The 12,998-nt window shown below is 43.1% G+C and overlaps 1 protein-coding gene across 3 annotated transcripts in view; it reads left to right on the top strand.

Annotated features, from left to right (window-relative positions):
• Nucleotides 1-11,275, top strand: part of fam222aa (family with sequence similarity 222 member Aa) — a 47,322-nt gene extending 36,047 nt beyond the window's left edge. For all 3 annotated transcript variants that reach the window (XM_020594482.1, XM_020594481.1, XM_020594483.1), the window contains one exon: nt 4,968-11,275. In XM_020594482.1, coding sequence (XP_020450138.1) covers nt 4,968-6,418 — 1,451 coding nt within the window. In that variant the 3' untranslated portion in view covers nt 6,419-11,275. The remainder of the gene's footprint in view (nt 1-4,967) is intronic.
• Nucleotides 11,276-12,998: the final 1,723 nt, after the last annotated feature.

The following is a 12,998-nucleotide window of genomic DNA, read 5'->3' on the forward strand; positions in this document are numbered from 1 at the left end:
CAAATAAATAAATAAAATGAGGCCCAAAATACATAGCGGCATTGAAAGGACATTGATGAGCTCAGCAGCTAATGTGTTTCAGCTCACAAACATTTAACAGGGTCTCTCAGGGGAAATGGCTCCCAGTGAATGAGGCTGATGCTGGACTGAAGCTGACCCCTCCTTTGCTTTCATTTTTCTGGTAATCCCTGCTCCCGTTGTTTGCCCTAACCTCCTCACAGGTTGCCTGGTTTGGCTAAGGTTAGTGTGTGTTTGGTGAAAACGTACTGTAATTGCAGTTCTGCGTTCCTCTCCCTTCATCTAAACAAGCGCTCTTTCCCCCCTGCTCACCAATGTATATGGTCAGAGGGGATCAAAGCACGCAGCCAGTTGGGATACAGACTTGCAGGAGTGAGTGAGAACACGCAGGGAGCTTTTTGATGTATTGGAGCATTTTCTCCACTAATAAGACGACTCCAACTTCCCCAACCTGCTCATAATTGTGGAACACTTGGAACACTAATAAATGAGAGGAAGGGCATTTCAGGCAGTTCTCTAAGAGTTTTCCCTTTGCTTATTCCTTTAAACCTCTAATTAAAATGCAAAGCATTCTCGTGGTCCTCAGGATTTGGTGCTGCACTCTCACACAGCCTCTGACTCCCTACTGTATCTCCTCTCCTTTTTTTCTCCACTTCCCTGCTACATCCCCTCCAACCCTTTCCACCTCACCTAACTCTCTGCTCTCATACTCTCTGTGTCTGCCTTTGCTTCTTGTGATCAGCGCAGTTTGACCTCTCACTTGGAAGAAGTGCGCAGAATTTAATGGATTTTTTACAGTCTAATCTAACCAGTTCCCTCTTTATTGCTGTTTTGCACCCAGTGGACCTCATCTTTACCAGGCCTTCCTCTCTCCACCACCTCCTCCACCCTCACACCAAGAAAATTAGTTCATCAGAATTCAAAATATACTGCTGGCTAATTAAAGGAGTGTTAATTGAGTGTTCAGAATTGGGTAGCCCCTTCACCAAATGCACACAGAAGCACACGTGTGCCTACACACAAGCACACACACAATCACAGTGACAGCGGAGTGTACACCAAGGACGTTGCGCTTGGGGAGTTTCATGCCAATCAAAAATGGAGAGAAAGAAGAGTGCCCATCCTCCAAGTGAAATGGGATTTCTAGATCATATCATGGCCTGCTGCAGCTCAGTCCGGCTCTGTGCTGCCATGTTATCCTATCCAAGCCTTGCTGTCTCTGTCTGACTGCTGGAGAGTGTAACACTGTACAGATAGCTTCTCTCACTGTGCGCATCGTGCTAATGAGGGGTGGCATTTAGAGATGTGCTGCTCTGACACATGGGCATTGTGTGCCAGGCACTAGGTGATTAAGGACGAAGGTCATCCCATTAATTGCCTCCCTGCCATCTCCGCTCCCCGGCGCGTGATCCCTCAGAACTAATGCGTGTTTGCCTGAGCTTTTATCGCATCTCCAGTGCAGTTCAATCATATGCTTTGTTTGTTTACATTACTTTCATGTTTACATTTCTTTCATTTTTTTTTCTTACTTAGTGTGCTAGCCCAGGTTTCTCTGTTCATTTACTATAAGCTGTTTCATGTGCTTGTGAGCGCACATAGCCTCCTGCTCTTAGGAAGGAAAAAAGCATATTCTTCCATCCCCAGGGGAAATAATTAATCCTTACAAGGCTGTCGCATGTCGAAATGAAGCAAGTGTGAAGCATTTAGCCCAGGAGGCATTGCAGGCTGTCGCCCGCACAGGCACCTGTTGTTGTCCCTGCCCTACATTTCATGAGAGAGCGTTGAGCAGAGGATAACAACATGCTCCACTGATGGCAAATGAGACACACATCTGCAGATGCAGGTTTTTGTGTGTGAATGCTTGCACAGTTTTATCTGTTTTCATGCGTTGTATTTGCATGCGCGACCACACTCGAGTGTGCACAGGTGCAGGAAACCCCCCTACCTTATGAGGAGGTGAGGACTCACACAAAGGAGGCAGTGCTGGCTGCCTCAGATGGTGTTTATCAGCTAGCACCATCTGTATGCTGCTGTTCATAACTATGATCTACTGCAGCCTAAACCAATATGCCACAGAGTGCCAGCCTAAAAAGAGACTCCCTCCTTTAACCTCAATGTCCTCACTTATAGACTTACCCCTCTGGAGGAGAGAGATGTGGAGACCCTGCACATCAAACGCACAGTGTGTATAGCAGCATGTGTTTGAGAGTGAAATTACATGCTGGCTTGTGGCCATACTTAATGTAATCAACTTTGCTGTAAAATTTATACCATGGAACTTTTTAAAGAGGAAGCTGGAATCAGAAGCATCCAGATGCTCATTTGCCTCCTCTTCTTCCTTTATGCCTGTGGGTTCTAATAACCGGAAGCCTTTGTGGAGCTGAGATGGGTTTTGTAGGCCTGAAAGGCTTCTAATCCCTGTGGCCTGTGAAGTGTGAAACCCTTTGATGCCAGGTTGGTGTGCCAAAGGCTCTGCCTATTGACAAACAAGGGCCAAGCTGGGAAAAGACGGAGGGAGCGGGCTTTCTCCTCTCTCTCAGAAGAAATGCAGGCTCAGGCATGGAAAATATGGACTCAGTCAGTGAGAAGGAATAGAATTAGGCACCCTTTAATGAATTTCCTAGCTGTTTTTATAGATTTTTTTTTTTCTCCTGTGGCAGTAATTAGGTGAACTGATGGACATACTGCAGCTGGGGGCTTGTAGGGGTGGCAGGGCACTGGTCCTTGATATGTCTGAAAGCCAAGTACCCTTCCTCATTTAGACCATGTGATGATCAAAGATGCTTTTTTTTGTCCTCATGTAAAGAAGATTAAAAAAAATGCTGCAATTCCATTTGCATGTGGACCAGCAATGTGCTTTGAAATCAGCGTGTTTTTCTCTCCTGAGCAAATGAAATAAGTCTTCTGTCAGTATTCCACTGCAAGTCAAGACATCAAAGCAAATGGCACTGCCGTCACCAGGGAAGCAGAGCTTTGCCGGAGTAAGGTTGGTTAGTTAGATAGGCAGGCTGACCTGGGCAGCCTAGCCCATTAGGATGGCACCAGCTTCCTTCATTCTGATTAAAAATAAGCCAGTAAGGCCAGGCTATTTTTACTCATTTAAATTCAAATTTGAAGTGTACTGTTTCCTATTTAGAAAGCATGCTCTCTTAAGGATGAACCAAACAGACTGGATTAGTCTAGTACTAAATTTGGATTGGGATATTCACAGTCTCTTGCCTCTGCTGTTAAATTCCAAAATTATTTATTTTTTATAATATGGATCTTGTAGATTTAATCATTTTCACAGTTGGAGGCCCATAGGGTTGTTGAAATGAACTCCCCATGCTACCTGTAATGGGAGCAAAGAAATGAGAATTGTGACTACTTGGCTGTGGAGTCTCTTTAAAATGATTTTGCAATTGGAAAGGAAATGGAGTGAGTCCTAGTCACAGGCTGCACACCCTGCAGACTCCTTAGGTTGCCAGGATGTTTCCTGATGGCACAGTTATGGCAGTTAATTTTTGTGTGTTTTGTTAGCTTTTGCATAAAAATGTCATTTTTGAGGGGTTGCAAGTCATTTGTGGCTGCTGATATATTGCTTGTAAATTGAGTTCTTTTCCCAACCCCTCCACCCTTTTTGTTGCACTGAGCTAAGTAGCCTTGAAATTGCCTGAATAATGTTGTTTAAATCCAATCTCAGCATGGCCCCTCACCTCCATGCCCAGCCCCCAAAACAATGACACATGGTGGGATTTTTAGAAATTGCTATTTTCCTGTTTGCCACCTCAATTCACAATGGCCAAGCCTTGGCTCATTGAGCAAGGGCCATTGCTAGTTTCACTCGTTGTGTTCACTGCTGAATTGAATTTTGGAATTGGAGTGGTTTCATATGGCAAACGGTACAGAGCATTTACTGTACATTTATAGAACATGATGGTAGGATGTACCGGCCTTTTGTTGATTCTGTCATGTTATTTTGTACGTGTAAATGAAAGACATAACAGTCTTTATACATTACATGCACTCAAAAATAATTGTGTTTGCGACTATGTTCATTATTGAAGTATTTTATAGTCACACAAGGACAAACCATTGGCATGTCTGATTTGATTTATTTTCTCAAAAGTGATGTGCTTCTGTCTTGTTCTGTATTTGATGTTTTTTAACATGGGTTTTATCTCCAAACCAAGTTTTTAGTTTTATCCTTGATCTTTGCTTTAGCATCCCTGACTTTGCCCAGTTTTGATGTATTTCATTTAAGCCAACTAGTAATACTTTATAGATGTTGTTTATTTTATTCTCCACCTACTCATGGCTTGAATAAATGTGGAAATTCTGTGGCCAAGTGTAAGACCCAGTAAGTGATACCACTTATAAATCTCTTGCTACTGCAATTAAACAAGCTTTCATCCCCTCCCCTTCTGTCCCTCCATGCCTGATATCCAAGGCTAACCCAATTCAGGGCTAAAGAGAGTCTGAATTAATTTCACAATGCACTGATTTAACAGCGCCTAAGGTACTAGGTTTTGACAGAATGGGTTTTTAAAAAGATCCATTTGTCAAGGGATGAACTTGCACAGGAGGGTGTGAAAATGAGATGGAAAGAAGGAGGGAGTGATGGAACATAAATGAATGTCAGTCCTGATTTTTGGATTGTTGAGCAGTGTGTCTACAGTTTGCATCTGGTTTTATTCAACTGTTCTTGTAGAAGCACTGACAGTGTGTTTTTTCAGTGAGCTTTAGATGTAGTCATTGTAATGTTGCCAGGTTTCACTGTTGCAGCAGAGTAGTGGTTACAATTGATTGATTGATCTGACTTTTGTGGCTGTTTTTGTGCTATTGGGTACATATTGGGTTGGATAAAATTTCCTGGTACTTAAAACCCTGGTCTGCTGTTCTGTTCTTCTACACATGCAGCCATCTATGTTGGTCATTTCACTCATATTTTTTTCTTTTTTGTCTTGTAGGTGAGCTGGTGGTGCCTACACACTCCCCACGTTACCCTACTGCAGCAGAACTGGATGCCTATGCTCAGAAGACAGCCAACTACCCTCTGTCCATCAAGATCTTCCCCACCAACATCAGGGTTCCCCAGCATAAGCACCTTAACCGGACTGTGAATGGATATGACACCACAGGGCAACGTTATAGTCCCTACCCACATCTCCACACAGGGGGCTACCAGGGTCTGCTTGCCATCGTCAAGGCCTCCTCCTCATCCTCATCAACATCCACCTTTGTCCTTTCAAAAGGAGTTGTCAAGAATTCCGAAGGCAGACGGACTAAACTTTCTCCAGCCCATACAGCTGTAGCCCCATATCCACCTCCTAGTAGTAGCACTTTAGCCAGTGGCCACAACCAAATGGTGTACCACACTGGACCCTCAAAGCCTCCAGAAGGACTGTCGGTTCCCCCAAATGTCACTGTAGCTAGCTCAGTGATTCCTGTAACAGGGGGTCGAGGTCTGGCCCTGCCCACACAGTCCAACCTCCCCTCCATTCAGAGCATCATCTACCAGATCAACCAGCATTGCCAGGCCCAGGCTCTGCAACAGGTGTGTCAAGGGGCTGCCACTGCACCATCAAATTCCAGCCCCTCCAAGCAGGGCACTGGTGTCATGGGGGTCTCTTCCAGCTCCTCAGGTGGAGGCTATGTGGTAGGAATGGGCCCCCAGGCTAATATGGTATACACAGGGCCTGGGCTACCAGCTCAAAATGCTGAGGCTATGAAGACTGGTGTGTACGCAGACAGTATGGACTATATTCTTTGGCAGAAGCAGCAGCAACAGCAGCAGCAGCAGCAACAGCAACAGGCTGTGCTTCGCATGTACAGTGGAGGTAGCGGAGGAGGGGGTGCCATCAGCAAGTCCCCCGAAACTTGTGTTCCAGGAGGAGGACTTATGGCGGCCCAGGTATCCTCCTCATCATCCAGACCTTACCATCTGACAGCAAGTGCCAGCGGAGGAGGCGGGCTGGATAAAGTCAGCTCTTCCCCTTTGAACTGCGTTGGTATGCATGGAAATTTCTCAGTGGGTCAGTACTTTGCCCCGCCATGGAACAGTGTCCTGGTGACACCTGATAGTGACTGCTACAACCCCCAGGAGCTTTTGGGCACCTCCACAGGAGGGCCGGCCACAGGGCACAGAGAGATGGGCTACCCCCACCACCATCACCACTACCATCACCATCACCACCCTGCTATAGACAGCGGGGGAGGTTTGTGCTGCAGCCTGCCCAGCAAGAGCTTGTGCAACACGTCCGTGCTGAGCAGCAGCTTGCAGTCTTTGGAGTACCTGATCAACGACATCCACCCACCCTGCATCAAGGAGCAGATGCTTGGCAAAGGCTACGAGACTGTGTCTGTGCCGCGTCTGTTAGACCACCAGCATGCACACATCCGCCTCCCTGTTTACAGATAGAGGGGGAAGAAGAGGAGGAAAATAACCAAGAGTTGTGAATTTGTGAAGAAAATCAAAGTTAAAGAACAGAAATGGTTTTTTTGGGGGGAGGGGGGGGTCAGAGTTGTTGCTAGTGGCACTGTTTTAACTAGTGTGGAAGCTTAGAACAGAGCAGTTGTTGTGCTGTGTGACCCTAGGTTTGATGGTTTCAAGGCAGGCTGTGGGAATCCCAAATATGAGAGGTGGTAGTGATTGCCAGTGGGGGAGAAAAGGGATTTCGAGATTCTCCAGATGTTCCATTGTGTGGTTTGCCAATAGGAATTTTTGATTGATTCATTTTTTTTCTTCAGTTTTTTTGTTGTTTTTCTTGCCTGAACTTTTTCGATGAGAATCATAGCTTGACATGAAGCGCATACACCACTTGTATCCCCCTTCCAAATACTAAGGATGAAACTACCGTGTAGGTTGTCACTGAAATGGTCTTAAAAGGGCCATAGTGGAGGGCTGCTCTCAAAATCCAAAACTCTGTAACAGTACACACAGAAACACGTACAGTATGTAAACAAACACATACAAAAATGTACTGATACATGAGAAGAGTAAGATTATAGGCAGTACATGGATGTTATGTACAAGGATCATAAGGTTGAAGTAAAAGGATAGTACAATATTAGTTATTATTACTGTTATAATTGATACATAAATTGCACTGTTTGAATCTTGTTAACTTTGAAGTTTGGAATTGGGTAGTTTGGATATGATATATTTAAGAAACTTGAAAAACTTGAACCTATTTTTTGTTGTTTTATATATTTGTAGGTATATTATATGCATTGGCTGCTATGGGGAAATGTGTCTCAAATGTTTGTTTGTTTTTTAGTTTGTTTTTTCCACTTTTGTGTTTATGATTTAATAATTCCTCCTCAAGCTGATGTGCAGTTTCTTATGTCCTTGTGTGAGGCATAGCTGCTGCTTTGGTTCTGTAAGAACCTGGTCGGAGAGCTCTTTTTTCCTACCCAACACTGGAATCTACAATAAATCTTGGAATACTTATTTAAAAAAAGTTGCAAAAAATTCAAGAAAAAGAAATGTTACAATGAAGAATGTGATTGGGAGGTTATCTTTATAACCTTGTGTGTTAATGTGTGTAGCTGAGTGCATGCGTGTGTGTGTGCATTTTAGTTTGTCTTCTTCAAAATCCTCAGACTTTTTTTATTATGTCATTACAGGATTTCTACCACAAAGACTGAAATTGATTCACCAGTCCCATAAATATGATATCTGAATAATGTACAGGAGATCTTTTGCAAATGATGATTCCTTATATTGGAGGCTTTAGATATTCTCTGGAGCTAGAGTAGAGAAAAAGTTCTCACACAACTCCTTTATAAGTGTAGTTATGGTACTATAACTCCTCTGTTAGGTGTTATCGTAATAACACAGAGGTGGGAACAAATAAAACCCTACTCTGAGGGTACCGCTCACTCCTTATCCTAAATCCTCCTCCTAAATGAAAACAATCATGTCCTGCCCTCTGGCATCAGATGAAATGAGACGACACTCATTGCTTTTCTTTGTCCATTTCAGCCCCCGGTTGGGAAGCATTTAGCCCAAGCCAATCTTAACTTGATGATTCAGAGCAGTGAAATATTTATTATAACTGTGAGATTCCCTTGAATGTACCGCACTTAAATTACTCCAATGTTTTATTGCCTTGTGGGACTCAAGTGAAAGAAAAAATTGGATCAGTGCAGCAGTCATCTGGTCTTAAATTAGCATTTCTTTTGTCAGTCAAATTTCACTGATAAATTGAATTTATTAACTGGAGAGAGGGAGCTGGAGCTTTGTTGTGGGGAAATACTGGCATCGGTCTAGATTAATGAAGTGCAATTATTATGACTGTATTAACATTTTTTCTCTGAGCTTACACCAAAAAAATGTAAACTACAGTTGTCAATACATTCCCAATGTACCACATCCCTAATCCCTATCCTTTCTTCTTTTGAGCTGTAAAATAAATTTCTTTAAGAATATATTCAGTAGCCACATCTTGGCTTTGAAGTCTGTCATTATTTTTTAACGTATGTCCTCTAGAAGCTAGTGGGAAACTGGGCCTTTGTTACAGCAGCTCTGTGAAATCCAGAGTGAGCGTGATGTGTGAAGTAAATCCTGTACTGTAGCGATAAAACCTCTGCCACTGAGAAAAACTAGTTGATTTAACTGATCATCTTTTAAATGTTTACTTGTTGGCCACCCAAAGATAAAGGACAGACAGCATTTCTGGAAAAAGAAATTACATGCCCATGCATACTGAAGATGTGATGGATTTTTGATCAAGAGGGAATTAAAACATTTTCTTTGGTCTTCATCTTGCCCCATAAATAGACCTGTTTTCCCTCAAGATAACGATTGGTTAATCTTAATCTATGAGCCTTAAATTTTGAGCTAATGGTGTTTGTAGACATGCCACTGTCAAAAATTTCATTCTAAAGAAGCACCTCGCTTAAATTTGCACAGTAAGCCTCCTTAACATTCCAGTGAAAATTTTTCATGTTGTTTCAACAGCTTAATACCCCAGCCACAGTCTGATTCCAGCACAGCTTCTGTCTTGTTGAAATATTTTGACAGATTTACAGATACATCCCGTCCCTAAATCCCCTCCGTTTGGCTTCTGAAGCGAAGCATTAAACCCTGTCACATGATGTCGAAGTGAAGAGGAGACACTTGAGGCAGTGGAGTCTCTGGTGTCTGCCCTTTCCCACCAGTGGAGGTTTGAGGCACCAGGCCTCTCTGTTAATGGGAATATTGGGTGACACCTGGCTGCTGGACACTGCCAGTGAAGAGTATTCATTCACAGAAAGGGTTGAATTCAAGCCCGTTTCAGATAGCAGTTTTATTTTAAAAAATGTGGTATGTAAATACTTTTACCATCCTTTCCTTGTGGCTGCACTTTCTACCATACAGGCTCCAAACTGTCTGACCCCCTGGTCCTTTACACACATTAATGAGCTGGTATTGATGGGATGCTTCTTTGCCATGCAACTCAGGCCCCTTCCACTATTCCTGATTTGAACAATGGATGTTTAGCCCATATTACGATAATAGAATTAAATTTCAAATAGATTTGTGCCTGAGCTGATATGTGCACAGCTCACTCAGCTGCAGACGCAGAGTGGCATATGGCATGTCATTATCTAAGCCCACCCTCTGCCTGTCCGGGGCCAACTGGGTTCATCAGTGCTTAAACAAACTGAAGGTTAGGACTGGCTGGCTGGCGTTAAAGGAGAGGACAGCAGGGTTGGTGTGTGTGGTGGGGGTTGCTAAATCACAGCCTCCACAGCGTCTCAGCGGGCCCCAGCACCGCACCATGGCGCCTGGGCTCTGTGGCCTGCTTTAAAAGCTGGGCTGTGTTTGATCGAGGGGATTTGTTTTCTGTAGGATTATACATGGTTCCTCCCTGCCTGGCTGAGGGGCCCTGTGCAATGTGACAGATCGCAACAAAAAAGAGAGAAAGACAGACAAAGATATAGGAAGGGATTTTGAGGTCATGGAAGCCTTGAAGCATCAGTAATCAGGATAATTGCCATGTTCCTGATGCTGGTTTCAGCCTCCCCTCTTTGGCTCTGCGGCCTCATATTCAGATTCAATCTCTGAAGAAATCACCTTTCGCACTGAAAGACTTATTGTGCCTCAGTTTACTAAATTCTACTGAGTAAGATCTTCATTTGTAATTAAGTTTTTAATACTTGGAAAACTATTCTTCTAAGTAAATGCCCAAGAAATGATAAATTATGCCATCCGAATGAGGACATTTAGCGCTATAACCTATCTGTGGTTACAGACTATTGACTGTTAACATGTTTTCAAGGGCAATGAGATGCTCATGAGGATGGCCCAAGGGCAAAGTGAAGGGGAATTGACTTATGTTAGCTGTAAAAATCCCTTAGTAAATCCCAATAAGTCCATGAGGGCCATTACCCAGGGCAAAGGTCTAGTTGTATATTAGGCATCTTAAATACTGCAGAGAAGGAATATGAGCAGACAAAACCATTCAGAGCAGGGTCAGTTCTTGCACTTTCACAACAGAGGAGATTGGAGCAAAGGTTAGAAAATATAAAGGCAGCTGCTCACTCTGCAGAGTCTTGGCGCTGCTACTCTAACCTACACATGACAGAGGGGGGTAGTGGGGTGACATCCCCTCCACACCATGTTGGTCAACCTCAGTCGTGTCCCCTGGCTGCCCTTGAGCCCCTGGGGCTCTCATCTCAGAGTCTTTCCCAGCATCCCTCCTTCACGTCTAAGAGAAGTCATGAGGCCAGTCATCTCCATTTGGCTCCTACCTGGAAAGAAAATACTTTAATCAATAATTCAGATGGTCCTGAGGAGGCTTTTATAGTCCGGCCACCAGCCTTATACCTGTATAACACAAAATCTTTATAAGATTTGCTGTGTTTTGCCACATGGTTAGAGCACATTGCCATCGCTTTAGTGCTACTGGATAAGCAGAATATGAGCACCATACAATTTCACTGTTGTTTTTAGCATGTATTAAATGCAACACAAGGTAAAAAATCAGCACAGATCACAAAATAAATCAGTTTTCCACCCAAAACAGCACAACCCTAGAGCCCCTTTCTAAAAGGCAATGCAGCAGGTTCCAGGAGTTTACAGTATTTTATTTCTCCAGCGTCACAGCACATGTATGTTCAGCTGAAAAAGCTTATGGCCTCCAAGTATTCATCTAGTGTATGTGGTGGTGTATTTGTATGCTGTATTCAATCTAAACACAAAAGTCTGGGGATTTTGCTTTTTTCCTTCCTGTTTTGTTTTACTGTTTGTGTGGCTCTCAGAATGTTCCTGTGGACAAACAGGGCTGTTTTTTGCGGTTTGTTTTTGTCCCCCCCCCCCCCACGAATGATCTCAAATGCACCAACGCTGCCAAAGTCTGACGGTGCCACAACCTTGAGAAAATAATATATATGGAAATGGGAAATCTATAAAGCATCTCTCTTATTGTTCTCCCTGCAGTGTTGTATTTATGTTTAAAAATGATTTTGTCTCCTCAGGATGAAAAAATGTAAAGAATACCTTGCTTTTTGAAAATGATAATATACAAGTCTTAGATTTCGAAATAAGAAGTCTGAATATTAAAAAAAAAAGCTGTAAAATCCTTTAGCCGTGGGGTTTTCCACTTTTGAATGTGCCTACAGCCAAGCATCCCAGTGATTGCTTACCTTCGACCTCCTCTCCAGTTCTGCAATCTCCCCCTAATCTCCCCACAACCATCATCTTCAATTTGCTCAAACTGCCACTGGCCCCTGTCTGTTCCCTGCTGTTTGTCAATCTCAGGACTGAAATTTCTTTATTTTAATGTAGATGGTTGGTTTTCATTTGACCGCTCCTCTCTTATGTATTATTGTTTGACATAAGTAAATAAAGCAAATGACTTCTATGTCTGTCCTGTTCCTATACTCATCCATAGTCAACCCCTCTACTTTCTTTTTATTTTTCTTTCTTGCAGTAAACATCTTCTTAACAGTTTTAAGGCTCTGAAGTGGACCTTACTGTAGTGGAGGTAAGCATATTAGTCTTAGGATTCACTTTGCACATCACCACCATATGCCAGCCTGTACAATCCTGTTGTTACCTTGGCCTTTTTCACATTTGCAGCAGTACACTGTGGTTTCCCTAAGAGCTGACAGTTTATGACGACATCCTTTGTGTTATTATTGGAAAACAACCTCACCCTGGGTAATCAAACAATCACGAAAGAAAGAATAAAGGGGACATTGCACTATGATACAGTGGGAATGCAAAGGCAAGCTAAGTCTAGTTACACATACAGTAATTTACCAAAGTGGCCTAAACGAAGTGTCCTCCTCGGAAACCTGGATGTTCAAGCTTTACAGTAACTGTCTAAATCAAACCACAGCCATACTGATCTCTGTTGCTTACTGCAGCTCATCCAAAACAGACAAAAAAACAACAAGCAAACCACATTAGTAGTTTAGTTTTACTTCATATTTTAATGTCATCATTTATAGTCTATATTCTAATGGCAAAAGAAATTGTATTTATATCTTAAAAATTATTATTTTTGCTAGTAGAATTTCAGCAGCACCACATAGTCTTACTCCAACTGCCTTCCTGAAGAAAAGGAACACAATATTCACCCTATCTAAATGTTTAACAACACAGACACCTTCAAGAGCTCAATATTGATGATTTTTTCCTTCTTTCTCTCCTCACTCCCTACCTCTCCACCCACCTGAAACATCAGATAAGCCATAGACTGATGAGCCAGCTGCCTCCACCAGAGCGTGTGGGACTGTGAGACTGCACACTGCTTTCATACATGCCCGCTCAGACAGAAAAAGAGCTCTGTGGAGCAGAAATGCTTCTCTTATTAGCAAAACTCATTCACCTGCACGCCACATTGAGTCCCTAGCAATTTCACAATAAATCATGAGGAATGCCTACAGAGGCCCAGGCAGCAGGCTGACGCTCTGCTGCGGCCGTGCCCTCGCCTGTAGATGAACTGAAAGGTCATCTCACATGCCACCTAACCAATATGTCTCTAGCTCCTCATCTCCCATTGCTT

This window comes from Monopterus albus, unplaced genomic scaffold (assembly GCF_001952655.1).
Source record: "Monopterus albus unplaced genomic scaffold, M_albus_1.0 scaffold23.1, whole genome shotgun sequence".
Classification (NCBI taxonomy): Eukaryota; Metazoa; Chordata; class Actinopteri; order Synbranchiformes; family Synbranchidae; genus Monopterus; species Monopterus albus.